This window comes from Cynara cardunculus (assembly GCF_001531365.2).
Source record: "Cynara cardunculus var. scolymus isolate 2C chromosome LG 1, CcrdV1, whole genome shotgun sequence".
In the NCBI taxonomy this organism is placed as follows: Eukaryota; Viridiplantae; Streptophyta; class Magnoliopsida; order Asterales; family Asteraceae; genus Cynara; species Cynara cardunculus.
In genome coordinates this window covers 2,242,624-2,270,039 of record NC_037528.1, presented here as the reverse complement: position 1 = coordinate 2,270,039, position 27,416 = coordinate 2,242,624, and the positions used below count along the sequence as shown (strand labels likewise).

The 27,416-nt window shown below is 32.8% G+C and overlaps 2 protein-coding genes and 1 long non-coding RNA gene across 3 annotated transcripts; 1 reads left to right on the top strand and 2 right to left on the bottom strand.

The window, feature by feature from the left end:
- The first annotated feature begins 1,316 nt into the window (after positions 1-1,316).
- On the top strand, positions 1,317-4,898 carry LOC112524018 (two-component response regulator ARR17). The gene is made up of 5 exons (XM_025133675.1): positions 1,317-1,492; positions 1,581-1,663; positions 3,030-3,107; positions 3,825-3,895; positions 4,600-4,898. Exons 1-5 carry the CDS (start codon positions 1,390-1,392, stop codon positions 4,694-4,696), a joined length of 432 nt encoding a protein of 143 aa, XP_024989443.1. The 5' UTR covers positions 1,317-1,389; the 3' UTR covers positions 4,697-4,898.
- Positions 4,899-7,669: 2,771 nt separating this feature from the next.
- Positions 7,670-9,163, bottom strand: LOC112519505. The gene is made up of 2 exons (XR_003069925.1): positions 9,082-9,163; positions 7,670-8,162 (listed from the first exon to the last, which is right to left on the bottom strand). It is a non-coding gene; the product is annotated as an uncharacterized LOC112519505 (long non-coding RNA).
- A 1,544-nt stretch (positions 9,164-10,707) lies between these two features.
- Positions 10,708-23,977, bottom strand: LOC112513327 (probable inactive serine/threonine-protein kinase scy1). Its single transcript, XM_025119563.1, has 21 exons — positions 23,665-23,977; positions 21,267-21,365; positions 19,987-20,138; positions 19,207-19,279; positions 18,433-18,555; positions 17,980-18,088; positions 17,331-17,410; positions 17,032-17,113; positions 16,702-16,841; positions 16,501-16,611; positions 16,268-16,384; positions 16,074-16,163; positions 15,530-15,583; positions 15,286-15,360; positions 15,006-15,081; positions 14,773-14,872; positions 13,568-13,637; positions 12,725-12,798; positions 12,054-12,163; positions 11,270-11,536; positions 10,708-11,177 (listed from the first exon to the last, which is right to left on the bottom strand). Exons 1-21 carry the CDS (start codon positions 23,788-23,790, stop codon positions 10,894-10,896), a joined length of 2,412 nt encoding a protein of 803 aa, XP_024975331.1. The 5' UTR covers positions 23,791-23,977; the 3' UTR covers positions 10,708-10,893.
- Positions 23,978-27,416: the final 3,439 nt, after the last annotated feature.

The window sequence follows — 27,416 nt, the reverse complement described above, 5'->3', positions numbered from 1 at the left end:
CATACAATTAGGGTTATATATATATATATATATATATATATTTTATATTTTATGTTAACATTAAAAATATAGTTAATTTTAAAAATATTATATTAAGCTTGTTTTGAAGGTATCAATAGGTGACCATACCCCAAAGATAGGTCCGCCCCATAATACAATGTCACAAAAACTATGCATTTAAGCCATCACATGTTACATTCTAAACATGGTGTGAAACATAAGTGTTGAGCCACAAACATGATGTATTATGACAATTGTTACGACGAGTCTTTTTGGACACCAATAAAAACACGCTCTTATACCAAAGGGTCTTTGGCCTAGTGGTATCGTAGCCCTTGATCTTCTAAGAGATCAGGGGTTCAAACCTCACCATAAATGAGAAAGGTGTATGAGTTTATTTATTGCATTTGTCGTATATAAATATTAAATACTTAAAAAAAACACTTTTATTGTATTAATAAATAATATTAAAATAAACACTTTGTAAAAGTTGCTTCCGCGGCCAACACCTGTAGGTGTAGGTGTCTTCTTTAGATGCTATTTCGCGTTTCTGATTTTGAACTTTTCGGATATGTTTTTATTTGTTCAAAGAGATTTAGAGCTGAGCCCCTAATACATACATACATACATATATACATACATATATATATATATATATATATAATACACACACCAGTAGTTAAAGTATCTACTTGAGTATTGAAGAGATGATGTTTTTGATTGGCATGATACACATTAAGGGGAAAAAAACAAAGAAAAAAGCTGATCGATGAAGATTTTGCAATTATGGAGAAACTAATTAATAATGACAACTCCAAGATTCGAATTGATTTAAAGGTATAAATGGCGATTTAAATATCAACAATTGACATAAATATGCATTCATGATTGTGAGGAGGAGGCTATGAACCTGAATCAAGAGTTGTTGGAAATGGATTTCAAATGAACTAATTATATCTCACTGGAAAATGAAGCAGATTGTTTTCAAAAAGTTAAAAATTCTTGTGGTGTAGTAGGCACTAGGCAGGCAGTGATATGGATGAATATATTGATTCTCATGATATTTTAGAGAGAGAAAATTATCAATTCTAGAGAGAGAAAGAATAATATGAATCGGATGTGTGGGGGACTGCATCGAATCGAGAGAAACCAAAAGAAGATCACGAAATATCTGTGACTCTGCATCTGATTTCCTCTCTCTCTTCTTCAAATTTCACCTCTCTCTCTCTCTCTCTCTCTATATATATATATATAATATACGTATATATGCATCTATATATATAATCCATGGTGCTCATGTGACATCGCATCATTCTAATTCCAATCCGATCTTCTTAAAAAGCATTTTAACCGAGCACTAACGAAATTCATTTTCATCACCGTTCCTCAATGGAGTATTACGAAGAAGACGTACCTCATGTTCTAGCTGTTGATGATAATCTCATTGATCGAAAACTGGTTGAACAATTGCTCAAAAGTTCCTCCTGCAGAGGTAAAACACACACATTATTCTGAATTTCTCCTAATTTATTCATTGAATCACACGACTTACATAGATTTGATTGTTGAATCGTTAACAGTGACGACGGCAGAGAACGGGATGAGAGCATTGGAGTATTTGGGGTTAAGAGAAAATCATCAACAAAGTAATGCTAACAGCAATGTGAGTGCCAGACAATACATTATACATGCATTTCATCTTACAAATGGTTTTTTTTAATTAACCTGGATATCCAACCCGGTATGCAAGTCGACTAATCCTAGGATGGCCATCTGCAAAGTTCGGAGTTACCGCATTTGAACCTTCGTGGCCACAACGAGATTTTTTATAAGCTAACCATTTCTTCAACTTTTAGAGTTGCTTTACCAAAAATTAATCAAATTCGAATTTGATTTCAGTAATTTTTATCCATTTTTGTTGAGAAACTAACTTTTTTATAGGTAATTAAGTTTTCAGATTGTGTTCAGCTTTTCATTCGAACAAAGTATTGTTTCCTTTTTAGTTACAAAAAGAACTCTAAACTGTACAACGAACAAGTTAGAGGGTTCACAAATTTAAAGGCAAGTAGTCGATACCTTATGATATAATTATAAATATGACATCCTGTGAACTATAAAAGTGGTGTGTGATTGGTTTGAACTTGGCTTCAAAGGTCAAAAGTACCAGAAGGTCTCAGGTTCAGATCAAAGAAGAAATAAAAATCCCCTTGTGATCATGGAGGTTCAAATGCGGTGACTCCGGACTATCTGCAAAGCAGGTGGTTGTCTTGGGATTAGTCTGCTCGCATAGCGAGTTGAACATCCAGGTTAATAAAAAATATAACATCTTGTTAGTAATTATGATATATGACATCTTTAATTTAATTAGCTTAAAATGTTTGGATGTATACTTTATCCACATTTTCCTTGACAAATTTTAGGTTTTTTAGTTAGTGACTGTTAAAACAGGTTGATATTTTATTTGAGTAAAATACAAATTTGGTCCCTATGGTTTGTCAAAATAGCATGTTTTGTTCTTATGGTTTTAAAATTACAAGATAACCATTATAGTTTCTAAGAATGTTCAGATTTGGTTCCTTCATCTAACGGTTATAAAAATATTACGTTAAATGAAAGGGTATTTTCATCCTTTTATTGACTTGTTTTTGTCTTTTATGCGGCCAAAAAGCATAGAAACCAAATTATAAAATCGATTTTGATTGGGTAAAGACAAAAAAAATGATAAAAAAAAAATGTCCATTATTTAGCAGAATTTTTAACGATCGTTAGAATAAGGAAACAAATGAAAACATTTTCATAAATCAAGATAATTATCAAAATTGCAGGGACAAAAAGTGTTATTTTTGACAAATCATATTGACCAAATTTGTAAACTCTCTCTTTTTTTTTCTCTTTTTTGTTAAAAACCATAAAGGTTTAATCATCAGTTTTATCTGTTTGGTTTTTTTAATATGAAATGTTTTGTAACTGGTTTTTTTTAAAGAATTGTAAACTTGTGGACTAAATTTGGAATTGGTGAGTTCTTGCAGGGCTCAAAAGTAAATATGATAATCACCGATTATTGCATGCCAGGAATGACGGGGTACGAGCTGCTTCAAAAAATAAAGGTGAATCTTATTAATATTTAATATATTTTTTCTAGTAAATAATAAACTAATTTTTTATTATTATTATAAAATATTTAGGAATTTATTTAAAAATAAAATAAAGATACAACTTATAAAACATGAATAATAAGGAGGTGTTTGAGATTGTTTATTTAAACAAATTATGTTTTTCTACAAAAATGATTATTAATTTATTATAAGTTAGAATGTTTTTCACTTCTTCAAAAGCTCCTTATTACCGGTTTGGCACTGGTATAAGTTGTTTATCCAAACACTCAAAAATGCTTATCACCGGTGCTACACCGAAGTAAGTCAATAAGTTGTTTTTATAAGCAATTCCAAATATCCCCTAAAATGCTCTATCACATTGGTATCTTGGAGGTAGGTTCTATATGAACCGTTTAGAATTATCGGTAATCAACTTTTTGCCCAAATGTTAAATCATAATATTGTAAAAACATAAACGGATATTTTATGGATATGCAAACTTGTATTAATTTAAAAAGATCATGTTAATTTTCTATTGAAACTTTTATAGTAATTTTATGACATATAAACGGCCGATCCATTATCGAGAGTTTTATGGTAATTCTTATCGTCAAAAACAGAATTGTTTTATTTTTCAATGTTTTAACTAATTTATATTTTTGGTAATATTCATTTTGTTTATTTTCATATTTGATCTCGTTGACGGAATTATTTGACGATTGCAAACAGGAATCATCGATCTTGAAAGAAGTTCCTGTCATCATAATGTCATCGGAAAATATTCCAACACGAATTAACGAGTAAGTTTTTGTACTTCTTTTTCTTAACTATTTGGACAATAAAAATTCAATTACCAACAACTTCAACCGACTTTATATAGAACCTCCCTTTAAGGACATCAATGTAAGCAGGGACGGCCCCGTATGTAATGATACGTGCCACTGCTTCATGTTTCCATCGTAAAGGGGAAAAATTACGTTTCTAATTATTTTATTGGTGTCACCATATGGTTTTTGAAATTGAAATGTTCATACAAGACTTTAATGTCTGAAATGGTAAATGCCCTGCCCTCTTACAAAAGGCCTGGGTTAAAGTCCATAATTGTCAAATTTGTTGCTTTTAGCTTAAATTTTGGTGTTTTTATATACCTTTTGTGTTCTTTACTGGACTCGAACATGGATCTCTTATATGTAAGGACAGAGAACCAACCAACATATCTATACTGATTTTGTGAAAAAGAAAAAATATAGTCAAATCGTGCAACTTGAAAAAAATTCTAGGTCTGCCTTTAAATGAGGGAGGGTATTCTTCGGCTAACTCAGCGGCTGAGGCTAGCCACGAGGCTTTGAGACTTGTCTTGTATTTGAACAACATTATCTCATCCTTTTGCCAACTGAGCTATGCATTGAAGAGGCACAAACGTTCATGTTGAAGTTTTCCTTTTGAAATTAGGCTTATTATTGATGTATTTTGATTTTTGAATTTTGAATTTTGAATTATTTAGATGTTTAGAGAAAGGGGCGCAAACGTTCATGTTGAAGCCATTGAAGTTATCTGATGTGAAGAAGTTGAGACATCAATTAACAAAATCCGGAAGTTGATAAATGCTCACCGAGTCACACAAGTGAACTAGTGCTAGCAATTTCCTTTATGTTTACTAGTGTTCGGTCCGTGTGTTGCACGGATATTAAAAAAATGTATATTTTGTTTTAGTTGTTTATTTTCTAAAGTCTATTTTAAATGGACTATATTGCAAGTTTATATGTAATATTTATAGTGATGAAATTGTGAGTTCGAAATAATTACTATTGTCAAATTTGGTTTATAAATATTGGTTTCAAACTTATTTAATTAATATATATTGCTATGAAATATGTTGTATGATGAAAATTATTAGTAATAATCATAGTTCAATTATTTGCTACTTAGGTTACTGTTAAATGATATCTATACTATATTATAAAGAATTTGACAAAAACTCTTAAAAACCATTTTTTATGCATGAAATACTGTATATTGATGCATATTACTTAAAATTCAAGATTACAAGTAAATTATGCATAAGTACAACTTATTAAAGCTGAATGTTTGAATTCGTGTAACTAACTGTGGATAAACATAATCAAATAGAGGATAAACATTTCATTTTAAAATATAAAAGATCTAAAATATAATTAGGATAATTATCGAGTTATAACAAAATAATGAATTGTTATTTTTACAAGAAAATTATATTATTAAACCAAATATAAATTACTTCGTTATTGAACCTAAATTAAATTATAATAACAAAATTGAAGTAAAAAATTACATAAAAAATAAGAATTTTAAATAGTTAATTTGATATTAATATCGAAATATTTTTGTCAAATTTTTATGATATTTTCAAGTTTATCTTTTATCCAAAAATAAAAACATCGTCGCTTTTTCAAAATCACAAAAAATTATACTATAACATCGACTGAAATAAAGAATGAAAATGAAATATTAAAATCAAGATGTATTTCGATGCATTGCGCGAGTACCCTTCTAGTGTTTTAAAATAAATGGATACAAAAAATGACATAAAGTTGACAAATAAATCAAAACACATGCATGGTAATTAAAAGTTACAATTCCACAATACTATAATGTTACTTATTACGAATGTGCTGATTTTCGATTACAATAAACATATACATCTTATATTAACAGCTCCTCTTTTTGAATGCATGTATAACAACTATAAGCAAAACAACATTCTGGTTTGTGTTACACAAGATGACTATGTTATTTTTTTTATTTGTTTATTTCATACATAAAAATAAAAATAACAATTAGAATATATTATATGACATTTAAGTTATAAACTTACCAATAATAATATTCATAAAATAACAAATCCAATAATATTATAACCCGTGATTATGAAACAACCAGAAGTATAATGATATATTCGATTTAAATTTGATTAACATATACATAACTACTAAAACAAATAATAAAATTCAATAACCAAAGTAATAATAACATTGAGAGTGTGGACTAGTATTTTGAATGAGTTCAAATGATGGAAGAATCAAAAGGTAGCAAGTGTCATTTGCATAACCATATAAATTCGACACTTGAATTATGCAACTTGTATTATAATTTAATTTTAAGGTTCTCAAAACAAACACTATTAATTAATATTAATCATCAATGATATCATCTAAAGAACTCAACATTTTGTTTATATATATATATATATATACTCTCACACACACACACACATATATATATATATATAGAGAGAGAGAGAGAGAGAGAGATACATTGATGATGCTACATTTACTACTAAGTAACAAAAATAAAAATTTTAATCCTATAAACCTAGTTAAAAAAATGTTGGATCCATTGAATAATTTTTTTAATAAAATTAAAAAATATAAGACAAATAGAAATTTTATTTGTTGATGTATTTATGTTATGTAAATAGAAATAATGTAAAGTAATAAAAAATGAGAGATCAATGAAAAGTTAAACTGAAAAGTTTTTTTTTATTTAAAAACGATTTAAAATTATGAGCAAATAGAAAAGGTGAACGGAAGTTTCTCATTATGTTACCTAAGAAATTCCTATATATATATATATATATATATATATATATATATATATAATTACAAAATTAATAAACTATAAACACATAAAAGATAGAGAAGAGAATTTCAACAAAAATAACAAGTTAAAAATACAGATAACACACATATTAAAGTTTGATAGTTGTCATGAAAAAATATGAAAAAATAAAAAATAAATTTTAAGAAACTACAACAATATGATCAAAATAAAATCGAGTAAACAAACCTGATTTAATTGATACAGTTTAAGTATTTTTGGGCCGTTTAAAACTTATAACCCAAACCCAATTTAAATAATGCAAAAATACCGTCATTTATTCCAAACACATTTCAAAATACCGGTCATCTTTGACTATGATCGAGAAATCTAGCGAGTATACTTGGTTCAACTAATTCTTCAATTCTTCCTTACATGAGACACCTTTAAAGATAACATAATCTGACAAGACACATTTGTCTTAATCTTTACGGATAACTTAATCCGCTATATCTTGTTTTTACTACTCATATAGACTATTTGAGTTATCTTGTCACTTAAAAGCTTTTTACTAAAAAGCGATAAACGTTTACGGGTTCAATTACCTTACCGGATAAATATAACAAAAACAAAAAATCTTACCCGATAAGGCTTAAAAGGGAAGGCAATGATTGAGGATGATGACTCATTCAGATAATTGTTCACTAGGTTTAAAAGACTCACTAACAATCCATTTTGATTTTGATGACAAAAAATGTTAGGTTAGAAGTCTTTTTTCAAGACGACTAACTGGTGGACGTGAGCATATGCCCAATATAGGGCCGGTTCCAGCTTGATCGGTAACCGGTTGCATTCATTTCAGGTCCTACAAAGGCCTGGTTACTCTTGCCCATCCATCTCTTACCATTAAGGGTTCGTCAATATTATTCTCGTTGGTTGTCTGGACATCGAAACATCGGTTTATTTACACCAATTATATGATATATGAAGCATCTACTAGAAATCCACTAACATGTTAACATCAAGTCTCAATCCATAACCCCTACATACATTCAAATATTCGGTTACATAAAAATCGACCGATAAACCATCCACAAAACAAATGATACACAAAACAACATAAGGAACACTAAACAAAACAACATAAGAAACACTAAAACAAAGAAAACGGTGGGCTAACATAAACCATGAAGACGAAAGGAATCGTTTTTCTAGAATCGATGATGATGTGGTGGTGGAGGATGAGGATGATGTGGTGGAGGAGGAGGGGGACGATGATAATCACGACGATCTAACCCGAAACAGTGCAGGAGGGGAGAACAAAGAACCGAGATGCAGCCCTCGAAGGATCCACATATAGACGACAGCATAATGCAAGGGCAGCAGCAAATTGTTGTCAATAGGCTCCTATCATGATGATGATAAGGAGGAGGACCGGGTCTCATCTTCAAATCTTTATCTTAAAACCTTAATCCTTCAATAAGCCTGAATCTGAATTCAAAATTGAGCAAACCAAAATCATGAATACCCATTTGCATAAAGAGATTGAAATCCAATACCATATTATGTCTTTTTCGGCAAAAAGGATTGTTTAACCGGCAACACTAAGCCGGTCCCACTGACCGGCCAAAGGGGCAAATCAGGTACACAACGTTCTGTTAAGTGACTGTCCGGGCCTCTTTGTTAGCAGCTGCCAGCTTAACAAGCTTAATGGAGTTTGCAACTTTCTGTCAGCTACAAGTGACTTGCTTGGTAGTGGGTTAATGATATATAAAGTGATTTATTCATTAAGTTTCCGTAGAAAGTCAAGTAGACCGAGGGAGGGATGAATCTGAATCTGGGGTTTTCAAAGTAATTATTGCAATCAAGAATCTGAATCAGTTGATTAAACTGAGAGATGAATCAAATTTCTTACCATAATCGTACAACTCCTAAAATGTGTGTGTAAATCTGATTATTCTACCCTAAATAATGACAATATCACAATCAGAATCAAAAACCAAACGAAATTAATACATCTAGTAGGGTCAGGTGGGGTTATACGCTGACTTCGGTACAGCAATGAACATCCAAAATTCCTTGCAAATTCTCGAATACTTGTCAACTAAAATATTTGTTGTAAAAGCACTTCCTACAGGTGCTATGTAAAATTGTCAGTGGAAAAAGGAAACTCGATCCTCTTCTCTGACCTTCCATGGCAGAATAGAACTCAGATTACACCAAAAATGAAAGTAGTGACTAGATATCATGGACAATCGTTTACAACAAACGTAAAAAACGTCATTCGAAGTGGAAACTTGATCCTCTTCTTCAAATCAGAAACTCGAAATCAACAAAATCATGAATAAGCATTTGCATAAATCTAATGATGGTAAATTGCAGAAATAGATAAAACCTGTAATGAACTTACCGATTAACAATGGAACCGCTAGATCTGTGGTTTGCAGGAGTCGAGTGTGAGACTTAAAAGGGAAGCAAAACTTAAGAGGGAGGGTTGGATGATCATCACGACCGTCTGAACAGATATTAAATTCATACGTGGCACAATATTAGCCGTTGTCGTTCGCTCGCTATTCCACGTGTTCGTTATATAAAAGGTCGTGTTGAAAACAACTCTACCTAACACCTCCTCCTATAATATTTTGCTTTCGATCCCTTGGACTGTTCGAGAATTAAGATATCTTTTCTCATAAAATCTAATTAAATCTGTATATTCGTTTTAATAATTTAATATCTTAAATAAATATTGGTTTTTATGTATTAAATATTTAATATCTTATGAATCAAATAATATTTTGTAATGATTAAATAAATATATTCAAAAATAATATATTTGGAACAGATTTCGTTTTATTTAAACAACCAAAAAAAACTTTATACGCGTTGCATCTTTTAAAATGAATGAATTATTTGTTTTTGTTACCATCATTAATTGTAACGAGAGATATTATTTTTGACTTACTAAAAACATTATATCTAGTTTAGACCTATGTTTAATATATACATAATTATTATTTGTTGAATATGTTGAATGATAGTTTGAAGTGAAGTGAACAATATAATGACCATTTTTACATTTTTATCTAGATTAAATATTAAATAAAAATAATTATTCGGTAACTGCTTTTTTAATCTAAGGGACATTTGATTTAATGGAATAGTTGTAGGAATTTGGACTTAATTGAAGGATTTGGAATTGAAAGGATTTGAAATTTTTGATGTGTTTAGTATGTAGAATTTATAAATAATTTATAAAAACAAGTTATAAATAATTATAAAATAATGACATTACATTTTTATTGATTGATTATTACACAACAAATGTTTTTAACGTATTTTAAAACATTAATACATACAACAACCTCCTATGATATCAAAAATCTTATATTTATAGGATTTCAATTAAATTATGGAATTTCATATCTAGAAAATCCTTCAAACATGAAATTTAAATGAATTTTAAATTTCAAATACAATTCAATCCTCCAAATCAAAGGGTAGCCAAGTAGTTTACAGGCTTACATATCATTAAAAAGAAGAAATCTCGATGCTGCAAAACAATTAAACCTAAAGACCAAAGACATTGGTGTTACATTACAATTAGGACATTAGCAACGAGAAGAGAGAAATGACAAGAAGTAAGCAACGACGAGTTCGAGATCGAGTAGAGAGCAGCGTTTTTTTAGGGATTTTGAGAGAGCAACGAGTTGTGGAAGAAGAGAGAAAAACCTCTTTTTTTATTTATTGCCAAAGGTAGGTCTGGAAATAACACGACTGAATCCATAAATGCTCATTTTCTGGCATAAAAATTCACCGTCTGACTTAATTGGGGAAAAAACAAACACAACTTAATACATCTGAACGGATCAACTTTATTAAGCAATTAACAAACAACCTGTTTAGTTACTGAGGCAATAGTTACAAATCATAGTTCTTGATCACCTGGTTTATCATGGATTTGTTAAGCTGGTACCTGCAAGCAGTTGAGGTGACTTAGCGTTGTACATTATACAAGGGATAATTTGAAAAATAACATGATTCGCTACGAGCACACAATTTTCCATTACTGACATGAATACTTTCGGTTTTTAATTTGAAAGTTAGATGACAAAAAATGTGCAAAGATACAGATTATTTTCAACAAATATACAGCTATTCCACCTAAATGTCAAATAAATTTGAAGTATAAACAAACTAGATTAAAGTCTCTAGTTTCTTGTTTTCAAAACTTCTCACTCGAAGACGCCCGATTCATCCTCTGAGCGCCCAATTTTGGGACACCAGGTTTGGATCCTCGGCCTCTCCCAGCTGATAAAGGCTTGGCCCTGGTGGTTGGTGGAGGTGCTGCAATAGCGGCCCAGGGATCATCGTTATCAAGGGAAGCAGCACTCGATCGTGCACTCGAAGGCTTTGCAACCAGTTTTGGAGCAGGGGCTGCAATTGAACCCCACAACTCATCTGCATCTTTGCTCACGTGAGAGGTAGATTTTGGCCGCGGAATTGAAACTGTACCAAAAAGAAAATGGCACAATTCGCAATTTAAAATTTGAGCATAAATATATGCATCATAAATGATAGAAAATGCAATGTTTTCTTACCTTGTGGTTTGGTCTGCATGACAGGCCGCTTTTGAGCTGCTTGAATGTTTGTAAGGGCAGGCGAAGGCTTTGGGTCATCCAGTGGCAACATATCATCCCACCCATCTTTCTCACTCTCGTGATCTTCATGAATACCATTCTCGAGTTCACCCCACCCATCAGTTGAGGTAGGTGACACAGGTGCAGGTTCATCAGCAATGTATTGATCAGCCATGTCAGCACCTGAACTTGCACTCCGGACTAGTGTTGTACTTGGGGTATTCGATACTATCATCATCATAACAAGAATCCAGTAATCAACTTAAGGAATATATATGGTATGATAACCATCCCAGGGAAATGTTAGAAGTACTGGAATCAATTGATGAGGGGTACAAGCACAAGCGACAAGACAAATACAGCAAGAGCTTGGATTGTTCATTTAGAAACTTAACATATTGTTTTCTCATAATGAGTCGTATTTGTAAATTAGCAATTAACACATTGAAAAAAGAATCAATTTCTTTATAGTTTTCTTTAGTACTTCTGTCAAGATCATAATAAATCCGGTTACATTACAAATTATTTATTTTTAAGGAATCAGTGAACAAACACACGACAAACTCCATTTGATCACAATATCCACATGCAGGAACAGGAAAATATCAATAACATTAGTAATGATGATGACTTGTTAAAAACTACATTGGTCCGATTACGTCCAACATACCTAGATGACCAAATCTTCAGGTTGTCTCATTGTGTGCAGATCATTCGACATAAGTAAATATCAAGTAGATGTTACCTGAGCTGGCATTGGAAGCAGCAGATACTAGAGGGGAGGTGGATTTTGGAGGTGCTTGGGAAGTTTGTTCAGAAGGTTTTCCTTTCGCTGTCAAAGAGCTCATGGCCCATCTGTATCATAGTCGAATGTTGGATTAGATCTATAGGATGGAAAATGAGCCAGCCAAAATGGTATTTATTTTTGTTTTTGTACAATTAAATATGGATCGAGTATAAATCACACGTCAATTTCAAATAATCTGGGATAGACGCATTGTCCAGCTACCTATTTATTATTATATTGAATATTGTTATTGTATCGAGTATTGAACTGAAGTAACAAATTGGAAACTCTCTTTTCTAACAGAGAGAGAAATTTCAATGGTAAAGGCTACCTTTTTTTCTCTTTCTAACTTCCAAAACGAGGGGAGAGGACCCAGCAAAATACAACTGTGTACACTAAGGTGATACTTAAAATCTAGAAACAGGTTATGGACCAACATTATCAAAACCATTCCTGAATTATGCCGAGGGTGAACTCAACGTCCAGAACTAAACAGCTTTTCCGTAACTTCTACTGCATGAAATGTTTCTTTCTATTTGCTGTGCATACAGACACAGGTATGCAGTTGTAAAAATGAATTGATTCAAGTTAAGTGACATCACAGTCATGATGATACAAAATATGCGTACCCAAGTATACTTGCGTTTCCTGGAAGTGATGAAATTCCGGATCCTGTCTCCTCAGTGCTATCCCCAACATATTTCTACAAAGAGATACCAAGCACATCCTTTATTAACAGATAAAAGCTAATTTTACCAATAATATATATGACCAACACTTTAGGCAAGTTGCCAATTATTTCAGTAACATATAAGGTCTGAAATCTACCTACTTCAACTTGCATGCAATGCAAAGCACACTACTCAAGCTTTCATAATAGACATGGTATGTCAATTACATAGAAATTCAACTTACCGTAACCCCTTACAGAAGGGAAGATCAATCTATGTTCCAAAGCAAAAGACGCAACAAAATAAAAAATAAGAACAATTTTGGAATGAACATTTCAATATTTCCAAGAATTTATAATGTTCAAGACAACAAATCAGAATAAATGATTTACATTTGAAATAGGCTCTAGTTAAGTATTAACTGCTTCAGAAGGAAGCCTTAAAGGTTGATGACTAACTAACAACACAAGAAATTCAGTCCAGAGTTGCATGGAAATTAAGGTGGATATAATGTTATGACTGATGAGGTCAAAGCATTGACTACAAAAACTAGGGCAGCTTTACATGATAAAGATGAATGATCCTTTTTCAGTGCAAACACAAATCTGGTAGAAGTATCGTAGTATTAAAGTGACGTGGTAGTGCATATCTTATGCACTACGCCATCATCCGCATTCTAGGAAAGGTGACCAAGTCATCTTTGATTCAATGGTGCCACTAAAACCCTAATTTCAAGGGCTCAAACCTCATAAGAAATGTAATTCACATGTTTCATTGATCGACACACACACACACAAAAACCTTTTCATGGTACTGCTTTACTATCTGCAAAAACTGTTCAACTGCTTGAAAGGCCTTTGATCGAACATCACTGCAGAACAAAGAAAAGTTAAATCTATTATTCCAGAACATATGCTTACATTACAATGAATGTTTCTGAAGATGCACAATGATAACCATAATGAGAACATAAAAGAACAAACCAAACCAAACAAACTCAGTAAATCCCATACGGAGTAGCGTACAAGAAGGGTAAATGTAAGTAAATATTCCTCTATCCCAGGGAGTTGAGAGGCTGTTTTCATGAAGACCCCCTGCTTGGGGTTTTAAAATAAAGTTTTGCAAATATTTGGGAATCTTAAGAGATTACGAATATATATAAGTTCATGTAAAGGAGCCCAAAATGCTAACCAACATAATGTGAGAAATGAGCATATATTTCTTTCATTCTAAATCCAACACTTTTCCAGCAGCAGAGGAATAACTAGCCCTGTTAATCACTCCCCCCCCCCTTCCCTCAAACCTTGTTTTTGTTGATTTGTGATAGTCTGACACCTGCTGGTCGAGAAATCAGAGGAAGTATAGATGTGGACGCTGTTCACTGTTTTTTCTGATACAGCATGTGCTCACTGGTTACTGCCAATTTGTTCTTTTATCTATGGATATGGAATTCAATACTCCCTCTTGTAGTTTTTCCATTTCTCTGCTTTTTTGCTTTAAATCTTAATGTGGTTTAAGTTGCTAAGTTAGATCATTCCTCAGTATCCACAAAAAACATCAATGAAATGGCATTCCCATACCCTTGTGTCAACCAAGCAGGCCCTAAAAGTTGCTGAAACAAGAAGCTTCCAACCAAAGGGCCTTCGGCCTAGCGGTATCGTAATCTTTGGCCTTCTAGGAGGTCAAGGGTTCAAACCTCACCAACGGTGAGGAGGGTGTGTGAGTTTATTTGTTGCATTTGCCGTATATAAATATTATATACTTCAAAAAAAAAAAAAAGCTTCCATAAGAATGAGTGCATATTACTATTCCTTAGTTCTCCCATTTCAGTTATTCTAATTACGGCAACAGAAGCATGTGAAGAACAAAAGGCAAGGAGTGGTCACATAAAAAAGATTCAGAATGCATATGAGGGGAACCACCAATCAAACATAAAAAAGGTCCAACAAAATTACCAAACATGCAAACAATAACAGGTTAATGGCAACTTTAGTAAGGACAATAACCTGTCAGGATCAATGGTAAGTACAACAACATTTGGCAGTATACGAGCTGCTATCTCTTGGGCATCATAATAAGAACTGGTTGCATTGAGAGCCATTATACCTGCCACGGTAGAACTTATGCTCATTATCAATATTAAGGGGGAGGGGTATAATAAACAATTTCTAGAAAACAGAAGGATGATTATCAAACATTTAATCAATAGAATATAGAAAATGGCAGTAGATAATTTCACCTGCTCCTCGGGCAGGAGGAAATGTATCACGCAAAGCACGAACAGTGAACGCATTAATCAGAACTCTTTTGCGTGTCTGCAATGAACCATAAAATCATTTTAGTTCTAATCAGAGCTCTCTTGAGTGTCTTTTGTAGTAAAGAGTTGCTATCTGTCTTAGATAAAACCACTCTGAAGTGTATTTATCAGAAGAGAATAGTTTAAATGGAAAAACTGAAAGGGGGATAGTGTTTCACTATTTTAACAGTACTATCAACAGTGTGTAAACAGGTTTACAAACCCCTTCATTAAGGTGGCTAGCAATATTTCCAAGTAGTATTGTGGTATTTGTTCTGATTGCTGGTTCCTCGTCCACCTGCATTAATATAAAGTAAGTGTTGAATCAAACAAGTATAAAGTACAGTTGTGACGGCATAATCAACAATAGAGGGAAATGTACATGTTCAATAGAAGAACATAATATCTAACAGGAATGCTCAAATTATCATGATGAAGACAATATCACCAAATGAAGAATATCTTACCTGGAGCTTTGAAAGATATTTCAAGAGTGACCCAGATAAAGTGCGTTGGGACAGCTGCAAGTTAACAGTAAACATATAGATAACACCATCAGAAAATAACATAATATAACGATAAACTAGATAACCGATTTAAGTTAAATTATTCAGATCAATCAACTAGCTAGGATGCATGAGTGGGTATAAGGAGAAACCTTAGATAGGAGTGCGTGGAAGGAAGCCATTCTGTCCTGAAACCCTAGGTAGTTCACCTCTTTATGTTTGCTTTTTAGGTTGCATCATTTAATTTCCTTTTGTTTCATTTCTAGTGTGCCCCAACTAATTTGAGATAGGCAGCTATATAAATAGTATACTTACTATATAGTGCTGAAATCATGGGTCAGTAGTTGCACAACCATGGTAATAAATACCAATATAGGTACAGATCATTAGCATAGTGAGACACATTAGATTATATTATTTAGAGCAGGATTCTGAATGAAATATAACCAAGGTCCAAGAACAGAAATGCACATCACTTCTAGTGCAAACAGAGAGATGAAGATACCTTTGGAGCAAGAACAAGCATGGATTTAAGAGTCAATTCTCGCAGAAAGGCAGAAGTGTCTGAAAAACCAGTAGCAACGTGTGGATAGACCTAATCACAAGCATTTGCAGACATTCTTAAAGAGGGAAAACAGGGTGAGACCAAAATCAGCTTGTTTGCCACTGAAAGTACAACTAGAATATTGTGATTCTTACTTGCTCGTCAACAATTTGGGCCGAAAATGATTCCCCATATTGGTCGACATGCTGAAGTAGACCAACTCGAATAGCCCGGTCATTGGAAGCAAAAAGTTTCACAATTGTTGGTAGGACCTACATGAATAACCGAAGTCCAAGGAAACCAGAGTAAGAAAACAAATTACAGAAATGACTCGCAATGTAAGCCACCTGGAACACCTCAAAGAACGAGAAGTGCGATAGAGCATAACCTTTTTGTTGAATTCCTCTGATGGAAGCCAAGCACCCATTTTCAAAAATGCAGTCAAAGCAGGTGCAGTAGCTGAACCAAATTCTAAGGCAGAAGCTAACAAAGGAAGAAACTGCAAATCCAGAAGAGAAACATCAAGTTACTACATCTAAATTTGATTTCAAAATTTTAGAAAAACCTTACATGAAAATAATAAAAATACCTTCTTCAGAACAATTTCACGAGGCAGCTGCTCTGCTAGAGTTGGTAGTTTACGGAAGAATGTATCCTTCTCAACACTGTCCTTCAAATTAAGTATCTCCATAAAATGAATGGTATCCACCAACTTGTTCTGAAAATACTCTGCCACAACAAGTTTGCCCTTTTAGTATTGAAAGCTTTATAGGCTTCATATAAAACAAACTAAAGTACAATAAACTTGGACATGAGAATTGAAATAATGATCTTCAGTCCAGATAATTAAATCCAGCCAGATAGGTACAAGCTGTACAAAAGTATTAAATTGACGTTCAAGATGAGTATTGGGACAAACCACAGTTCTCAACAAGCTTTGATGAATTCAACCTGCGAGAAGGCATAGAACTCAAGAGCCGCTGATAATCTGGAAGTAGAGACTGTGAGACAGGAAATAGAGAGACGCAGATGAAAATGAATACTCAAATGATCAAAATCTTAAAACTGCCAAGGCATCACGAGTGAGCAAACACACACACACTACGCATTCAATCAATATAATTAATTTAGAGAAGCAAACAACATTTTACAGAAAGAAGGAAAGTGCTGAGGGGGATCAAGAAGTTGTTCTCTCATCAACTAAAGTGGCATGCTGACCTTTGGTATTGAAGCTGTATTCCGCAGCTCCTCAGTCTTGCCCAGTTTCAAACCGGCAAAAATCTCATAGATGAGACAGCCTGGTAACAACGCCCCATATCAGAGTACTACTCAAAATAGTATATAAAGCATCTGTGCAAACATATCAGCCTCTAAAATTATCAAGCTTTCATAACTTCTTCAACTACAAACTTGGTTCTACCATATCACAACCCTTACAGTTAAAAGTCTGCAATTGTATCCAAACCCTATCTTACGAAAAATTCCATAAGATGGAGTGTACACAAAATGCTGGTTGTTGATAATCAATATTGATATAGGCGCCATAGGCCTATTTTATTTATGTCAAGCTAGTTCTCCTAACAGACTAACAAATACTGATCAAGACGGCTCTTTTGATTTCAACTGTAAAAGGTTCCTTCCTTCCTTCGTATAGACTATAGTGCAAGAGCTGAGATATTCTTTTTGCAAATCGAACAGAAACTACAAGATAGTTGTTTAGTGGATGCAGTCTCATGCATAAAGGCACATGAAATAGAGTATAGTACCAACTGTGAAGAGAACAGACAGGGTATCCTACCAACAGTTGCGACAGGTTTAAGTAGCAGAAACAGTCATTTTTCAAACAAATGAGCCAATAAAAGCTTACCTATACCCCAAGAATCAATTGCCCATGGTGGAGATTTCCTGATTGTTGCCCAATCTGATTTTGCCAACTCCATTGGTTTGTATTGTGAGCCAATAAGCCATTCATATTGCTGGATTAACAGATGAAATTAAGAATTCATAGCCATCTGACTAATTTTCTAAGGTTCTAATAAGCATTCACAATAAAGCTTGTAGAGTGATTAAACTTCTAAGAAGGTAATTGAATCATTTATAACGGACTAAGTTCAGATATAGTTCAAAACACATGTTAAATCACCAAAAAGCAAGTACTTAAAGTGTATCTAAATGAAAGAAAAGTACCCCCACTTCATATTCAACCTTCCCAAAAGGTATTTAGGCATTTGACATTGTTGCTATTTTCTACTTCAATGTTCCCGCAGATAAAACAATGCATATCAGACGTGGAAGATGAACTATTTGAGTCATAACATACCAGCATTGGTCCTGTAGAGGCTTCATTATTCCCATCAAACTCAGAAAGAGCATCAAATGCATGCAATTTCCAGTCCAAAGTTGGAGTAACCACTACACTTTCCAAACAAACGTTACCATGCACCTGTATGAAACACGAAAACATAAGAGAAACGTCAGTTCCTCATGCATAATGATCTGTTGGTGAGCATCTGCGCTAAAGCATACCCACATATGCAAATACTGTATATAATATGCAAATGTTAAATATCTGTTGATCAACAGCTTGGCATCATATGATAACTTTTAAGACACCCTATCACTGATAAACCAGATAAGCCTTGCAAGTTGCAATATTCTATTGGCTCAAATATCTTTCAGTAGTTGGTGACACCTAAATCCCCAGAGAGTGCAAAAGGAGACAACTTCGATGATGCCTAAAGTCGAGTATCACAAAAAAAATGTACTTAAAATTCTACTCGTGGTTTTATGTTTATATCTGTTTGGTGCTGCATTTTGTGAGGAACAGTACTAAAACAGCATTGACAACAATCACTTGGGGGGATTGAAGCGTTGCCAAATTACAGAAGCAAAAGAAAATCAGCTCTAGCAATCATAAACATAAATGTCAGAAATGTAAATTACCAGATATGAAAACATTATGAATGACATATCCTCTTATCATCTTTGAGATATGAATAATGCAGTTAGCTAACCAAAACAACTATATATTAGCGTGTTGCCTACAGTAGTATTACACAATGAGATAATGCATGATGCAGATGACTATACTTACAAGTTTACAATCGTTATTAAGGAAGCTCACAGCTTTGGCTATGCGAGACAGGCCCCAAGCATAATATTCGTTCCTGGTGTCAAAGAAAGGCATGGAGATAATTAGTAAAAGATGTAATAGATTCTTCCTTAAGATAGTAAAGTACCATGGATGGCACAATTGACTAGTTCAGTTTCATATATAAATTTCAGTAACTGGGACATGTTTAACTAGGAATTGACCAAGGTTGCAGACAAGGTAGTGAATCACAGTGACCACCTCAAACGAAGTCATTCACGGGTTAAGAGTATTTTGGAAAGTTGGAGCAGACAATACATGAGTAAGTGAGTAACCCATCCTCCGAAATTGCTCTTCATTCACAAAAATACTTTTTACATCCCCTCAGGCCTCAGAAATAGCTATGTGTTAGATTTCTCAATGAAAGTAGTGCATCCTTATAGTAAATGAATTACCATTAGTCCTTAAATATTTTACTATGGTGTCCAACTGTCCATGGGCTGGATTTTGCAAGTTCCTCTACTTCAAGCCTTTTGAGGCAAGGAGCATCAACATACAATCATACAAGAGCAATAAGAATAACATTCTATATCCCTGATCCACAATGCACTATGCGCCTTATAAAAATAGATTTAGAAAAAAGACAGTCTTCTATTCATCATATTCTGGGAAGGTTAAGGAGGAGACCCATCAGAAACTGATATGTAGTGAACGAATCATAGGATTCGAGAAGAAGCATAAAAAATATAGAATAATAAGTTAAGTTGAAATGAGTCCGTGTACCTTTGTATACCTTGTAATCCTAATTCCTTGATCTTTTCTGCCAGTGGCATAACAGGTTCGGTGACAATATAGATGATAACCTTTGTAGAAGAGCCATCAGATATCTCTGCCTCAGTACTGTGGAGAAATGACAATATATTTGGATGCCTGACCTGAAATAAAAAAATTATATGACGTTCAGATTATCATTTCCCCATAAGCTTATCTGAATAATGAGTGCACAAAACTCAGACATGATATTGATGATAAAAATTACACAAAATATGCATGCATAAGCAAGAAAAGTATCCACACCCCCCCCCCTCCTTGTTTCAACACAGTTTCCAATTGCTTTAATCAATAGATACTATGGAGATGTATTCACACAAATCACAGAAAATTTACTAATGCTGTTTCAGATGCTTGCCAAAAAAAAGGCATCGGGAAATTATAAAATAGATATATACCAAACAGAATATGAGTCAAGCTCTAAGAGAAACCTGACAAGGTGTTCCCATCGTCAGTCCCAGAATTTTCGACAAAATATTACAAACCTACATCAATTTCGTGTCTGGTTGCACCAGTACCTCAAGTCCAATATTATATGCTGGATCATCAAGGCTTGATATATGAGGAGGCGCAGATCTAGAAGTAAACACCACAACATAACTACCATGATATTCTTGAGAGCCTAAAGAGCATTAGTCAAAGCTATTAGGGTTTCTCACATACTAGTTGCTCCGTTATCCCCACACACAAACTGGCACCAAAAACAATAGGCTGAACTAGGTTTTCTCTATATGAAGAGCACAGCTCAACTATGAGTTGCAAATTTCTGATGATTTGACTCATATGCAAACCAAATGCTCCAGATTAGTAGCAAATATAAACAACGATTGTATAACAGTAGCATTAATGCAGTTGAAATGATTTGAAGATGCAATGAATTTGATATTGGACTTCAATGTTGGAACAACCCTTAAAATACCTCATAGAAAACTCAGTGAACCTCAAAGACAGATCTCAAGCTCAAAAAAGTATAAAACAAGTCTCATTGGTTGCGTCATGGTCGCCAGATTACCTAAAATATCAAACTTCCTCGGATAAAATGGTTGATTAAGTTTATCATCAAAAACTTCCCAAAATTATGATAGTACTACTGATATGATATAAATGACTGCACAAGTGCACATTAGTCGCTCCAAAAAAAGGTTCACACCTGACTAAGTCCCGTCACAAAAAAATCCTGCAGCATGGACCAAGACAAATTTCATAAATTCAACTTGTAATGAGTAACTTACTGTTCGAAGCCGTTTGACACCATTTCGACCAGCAGCTAAATGCCCATCATTGGCATTGCTTCCTGTAAGAGAAAATATTGATACCGGGGACCCATCGTCCTGGAGAAACAAGCCAAAGCCAATCCCTCTCAATCATAAAGAACAAGACAAAAAAAATAACTTATTTAAAAGCATCATGGGCAGCATGCCTGTATTCTAAGAATCATGTAATAGACAAAGAGAAACCATCCCACAGCTACAGGTTTTTGTAGAATTCCAGAATGGAAAGTATGATTTCAAGTTTAGCCAGAAGATTGGATGGTGCAGGGTGCCAAATGTTTATTAAGAAATGGTTACTAAGTTATTACTAAGAAAGGGTTACTTAACTTATTACTAAGAAACAGTTACTTAAGTTATTACTAAGAAATGGCTACCTGTGGGGCAGAATCATAATTGTAGTTAATGTGGAGGGGGTCGACCCTGACTTGACACCACTCACATATATCAAATATTAGAAGCCAGGCTTATGAACCACATATGTTCCTCTGTTGAGTTGCTTTCATTGCACTTATTTGACATACTCGATCATAGTTATCAAAATTGTATGATCATGATTGGAGACTTAAGATTCTCACAACTCAAAGCATGAAAAAACCTACATGAATCCTATTACTTAATCAGAATTGTTTCTACGAACCTCCCTCATGTTACCATGCTAATTGATAAATATGTCTGAAAAAAGTAATTTAGGATTTCTTGTTTTTGTGAAATTGCATGTAGTGTTTAATGATACAAAACTTATTAGAAGAATGACCAAATGAATAGAAATGCTCTTTTCTGTTACAGAGTAAAGTCACAGAACCACTGGAGGAATAAAACAACATTATCTGGAGTAATAAAAATATGCTTTGTCGCAAACAGCAATATAACGCTTACTTCCTGTATTTCATATTTACACATGTACTTTAATAATAAAACCTGTTCAAATCTGTGACTGATCAAGAAGGCAATTCATGATTGATAGTGGGGATCTATTTGATTTAAGAACAACAACTATGTGCTCAATTAATTAAAAAAAACTAACACAAACAGAATGCACATGCAGCACAAAATAACTAGCTCATAACTCTTGGTGATCGATGGCAAAGCAGATTTATAGTTACTTTGTTTTAATAAGAGTTACTTGCCTGTTGACACATCAACATTTTTCAAGGAAAAGAAAGGTTGAATTTGATAAGGGATCAGATTTGTCTACAAGCAAAAGCATGCACATCCAACTTAAGGCACGAAAGCCTGTAGAGATGAAGAAGGGATGAAGTAGAAAGAAGTTGATGAATGAAGTTACTTGCACAATTTGAAAGAACTTAGGTTGCCCATTTGGATGCTTCCTAAAAGGTGAAATATCACAGTAACTAATAATTTAATTTAATGACTGGACAGTGGAAGGATATAAAACAATCAAACATGACTAGCATCATGTTATTTCCTGACCACACAATGTAATAAACATGTGCAAGATAAGTATATCCTTATGCACCCTCAAAAATCAGGGCATTGCCATAAGGTAACAACAATCTTCCTCATGACCTTGCTTTTCTCATTGTCTGTTCTTATAGCAACTTCAGTCAGTTTATTAACATGCGATATACATCTGCAGTCAAATCTTCAAAACAGATAATAACCATTTCTCATTGTACTGAGTATGTTTAGCTATAGTTGTGAGTTTCTCATTCATAACTGCTTTATGGATAAAGGCACGAATGAAATTCCATGTGATTTCAATCAATCAGGAACTCAATTAGAGTCCTCAGTAGATTTTGATACCAAATTCCAAAGAAACCTTCAAATTCTCACATTCTATGTTCATCAATTTCTAATCCAATCCGGAATGTGCTAACCCTACAAAAACTTCTGCATTAACTCCATAATGAAAGAGATTCTATTTGCAAAAGTACTAAAACTTAGAAAAACATAATAATCTTATATGATTCATTGATCCTATTAGTTTAAGATCTTCGTTGAACTACTTGTAACTCCTTCCTCCAAAAATATCAAATCTGAATCTAATTGTATGCTATGTACAATACATGGCTCCCACACAACTGCACTTACTTCTATACTCGACAAATTCATACGAGGAATTACACTACTGTCGTCAAAATTCACAAACCCTAACAGATCACAGTCCCTTGATCTTACTATGCTAACATCTTACTCAAGAGACCTACAGGCTACACTAAGCAGAAACAGCGAACTCAATTCATGAATTTCAGCGACATGATTGAATCTGCTAACCAACGCAAAATACACATGAGTAAGGATTGCAAGAAATATAGGTATCTTTATATATACATCCACACATACAAGCAGGCACAAATATGCATATAAACCTATGTAGATAACAGAAAACATATGTTACTTTGGAGCTGCCGCGCGAGTGAGTCCAAGATCCCCAAGCGGAGGAATAAGGTTCGCCGATGTTGTAAGGCAAATCCTTGACGCCGGCACCAGATCCGGAAACGACATCTTTCAGGAATTTAAACATTCTTGCTCTCCAAAACAATGGCGATCGATCGATCTGAAGTTCTGGTGAGCAGATGAGAGTGTTGCGATTCTTACAGAGCAGACACGGGGTAGTGGAGACGAAATGGAATGGAAAATCGTAGAACTATAATAACCAAGGAGCGTTTGGTTCGCGGGGATTGCGCATTCGCGTTCCGACACGGAGGGTCTAACCCTTTTAACAAACCAAATCGCAACCGCGGCCTAACTCCTAAGATCTTCTTTCCCAATAGCGCGGTGTAGTCTGGTTCAGGTCAAGGGTGTGCAAAACCGATTCGGTTCAAAAATCCGATTCGAACCCGAATTGATAATGAGATGATTCTACAAATTATAAAAACATCGAACCTGAAATATACAACATATATAGGTAATTTTTAAGAAGGTGTTTGGGATTGCTTATAAAAGTTGTTTTTTAACTTATTTTAGTCTGACATTGGTGATAAATTGTTTTTTAGTGTTTGGATAAGGAAAAAAACTGCTTATATCGGTGTCAAACCAGTAATAAGTTGTTTTTGATAAGTTAAGCATTCCTGACTTATGAAAAACTGTTTATTACCAGTTTACAAGTTTAACAATGTTTTATTTAACTCCGGTTTAATATCACATAAGTTAATAAGCATTTTTACAAAAAAAAAAAAAAAAACGTAAGTTGTTTTTAAATAAGCAATCCCAAACACCCCCTAAATATTATATAAACATGATTTATTTATCTAGTTATTTTTGTAAATTCCTAATCAATCGTACTTTTTTCTAATTTATAAATCGACTACCGATTTCATCATTCATATCAATTTATTGAATTCATCCTCAAAATTGATTATTTTTTTTGCATATAACTATACCCGAAGCGATCGACCTCAACTCGAAACCCGGCCAACCTTAACCCGAAGTAATCCAAAATCCGAAACCAACAATTCGAGGCTTTTCATATCCGAAACTTGATCGGATCTATCACTTCACCGCCCTGATGCACACCCCTATCTAGTTCAAGCGGTTTGGGTTTATGATTGACTATTAAATATTTTTAACCTTTTATAATTTATGATATTTTATTTTATTTAATTAATAATATATTTATAATATATATATATATATATATATATATTAAAGGAGAAACCGACTTGACTTTTCTAAAGATTAGAAACATATTTATCTTTTTTTTTCATTCATCCTCCTTTAATCTTTTTTTTAATATTTATAAACATTGATTATTCATTTATGTTTGCATTTAATATAATTCTTTCATTTTTCTTAACTCTTCTTCATGAATTGTTCATCATTCAATCTATTTTTCTTCATCTCCATCACTTGATTTGTTTTTCATTTCATAAATTGTTAGTTTTCAACAAATATATTTTCAAGTTTATTTCGAAAAGACTAATTCAGGTATGCGTTTCTTTCTTTTTGGGATTTTAGAATTTTGTTTTTTTACTTTTCTCTTCTATAATTGTCCTAAGTTTTCTCAATGAAACAAAGTGTTTGTTCTTGACAATTCTTTTAGAGTTTTCATGGCAACAATTGTTCGATTAATGATCTGATGATGGAATCTTGAAAGTACTACCAACCATGATATAGCCTCAACAAACTTCAACATGTTTTTGTAATGATTATCTTTTTTCAATTGTACTTTGAGAAAACTAATGTGTGTATGCATTTCTTTTGACTTTTGTTAAGATTTTAAAGTTTTTTTTGTTATAATTTTTTATGTAGCATCACCAAACTTCAACATGTCCTTTTTTAATGGTTACATTTTTTTTTCAAGTTCATTTCGAGACGATTAATCCGAGTATGCAATTCTTTTTAATTTTGTTGGGATTTTAGAGGTTTTTTTAACTAATGTCTGAGATGGCCTCTTCTAAAGCCTCCTCATTTTTCTTTTTTCTCCTTCATTCTCTCAATATTCTCTACTATATATTTTTTCTTAAATGTTTGCATTCAACTCCAAACTATTCATCTACTTCTATATTAATTCTAATGACATAACTCCAAATCATTTATTTTTTCCAATCAATCATTTATTTTTATATATAAAAACAACAACTATTTATTCATCTTCATCTCTCACACCCTTTCAAATTCTATCTCAATCTTATACATCTTTAAATTTATTTTCTTTCTTTTTGGTTTTTCTTCTATTTTACTATTAATAATATTCATAGGTTTTTTTTATTTTTTCACTTCTCCCGTAATTTTATGTATGTTTGTATCGTTATTTAGATTGCATTATAGTTTTTATGCATTATGTCATGAAGATTTGAAGAAATCTTCAAGTTCATTATTTGATTTTTTGGTTGCAATATAAGGTAATAATTTTATATTGATTTGTTTCATGATTTTGATTGCATTATAATTTTATTTATGTTTGTATTGTGATTTTTGTTTGCAATATAACTCTTTTGTATTAGGTGAAAATTTAAAATATTCAAGTTCACTATGTAATTTTTACTTATGTTGAACGTTTTTTGCTTTGCAGGTTTTCGAGTTCTTTAACGTTTATATATCAAGTCTTCAAAATTTGAAGTTTTCAAGTTTGGGTTGTGAGAATTTATGATTATGATCTAAGGTAAGGATTTTATGCAAGTTTGTTTTGTAATTTAGAGTGTATTAGAATGTTATGTATGTTTGTATCAAGATTTTGATTGGATTATATTTTTAAATATGTTTTTATCGTAAATTTAGTCGTACTATAATTTTATGTATGTTCATGTTGTGATTTTGATTGCATTATAATTTTATCTATTGGGTTATAAAGATTTGAAGATTTTAAGTTTGGTGTTTAATTTTTTACATATCGTATGGTTGGTTCATTCACTATTATGTTTTTAAAGTCAAGGTGTGTGTTGAGGATGAAAAATGGTACATGTACATCATCATTTGAAGGAGACATATTTTTATATGGAGTATTTTCTATTCTTGAGTTTGTGTCAGATTTCTTAATATTCACATCGTTATTATTACTCAGTTAATTTAGTTTTACTAAACAAATCTTTCTCTCAATATATATGTGTGTGTATATATATTAAAAATTCACTAACTATATTTTATTTGATGATTTTATTAACAATTAATATATATTTATATAGAAAATCTCAGATTATCAATCAAAGTATTCATATTACCGCGCAACGCACGATTCCCATACTAGTGTACATTATAAAACAAACATATAATGTCCTGTTACAAATATTTTATAACGAGATATAATTTTTTATGTAAATGCTTCTTCATGTAACCGTTATGGTTTGAAATCGTGAAAAGCATGTTATAGGTTTTCCACCTTCACACACCACCAATATGAACTTCCATAATCCACTTGGTACATGTTTAAGGATTATGGTGTAAAGTATAGAGTACATGGCACCTTTTTGCATATTTTCATCAACTGCGATGACGCCTAAATATTAATATATAAAAGTATTATTTTATTTTTTTTAAGTATATAATATATGTATATAATAAATAAATTCATATACTCATCAATTTTTTATGAGGTTTGAACTCATTACCTCCTAAGAGGTCAAAGACTATCATACCGCTAGGACAAAAGCTCTTTATTATATTTTGTACAACTTACTATATTATTTGATACATCTTTATTTTATTTTTTAG

Excerpts from the sequence above, each read along its gene's own strand:
- LOC112513327 (XM_025119563.1), bottom strand. The coding sequence starts at position 23,790 with ATGTTTAAATTCCTGAAAGATGTCGTTTCCGGATCTGGTGCCGGCGTC. Across the intron at positions 21,366-23,664 it reads ACTCGCGCGGCAGCTCCAAA|GACGATGGGTCCCCGGTATC; the intron begins GTAACATATGTT and ends TTGTTTCTCCAG. Across the intron at positions 20,139-21,266 it reads GTGTCAAACGGCTTCGAACA|GTCAGGCATCCAAATATATT; the intron begins GTAAGTTACTCA and ends TTTTTATTTCAG.
- LOC112524018 (XM_025133675.1), top strand. The coding sequence starts at position 1,390 with ATGGAGTATTACGAAGAAGACGTACCTCATGTTCTAGCTGTTGATGAT. Across the intron at positions 1,493-1,580 it reads CAAAAGTTCCTCCTGCAGAG|TGACGACGGCAGAGAACGGG; the intron begins GTAAAACACACA and ends AATCGTTAACAG. Across the intron at positions 1,664-3,029 it reads AAAGTAATGCTAACAGCAAT|GGCTCAAAAGTAAATATGAT; the intron begins GTGAGTGCCAGA and ends GAGTTCTTGCAG.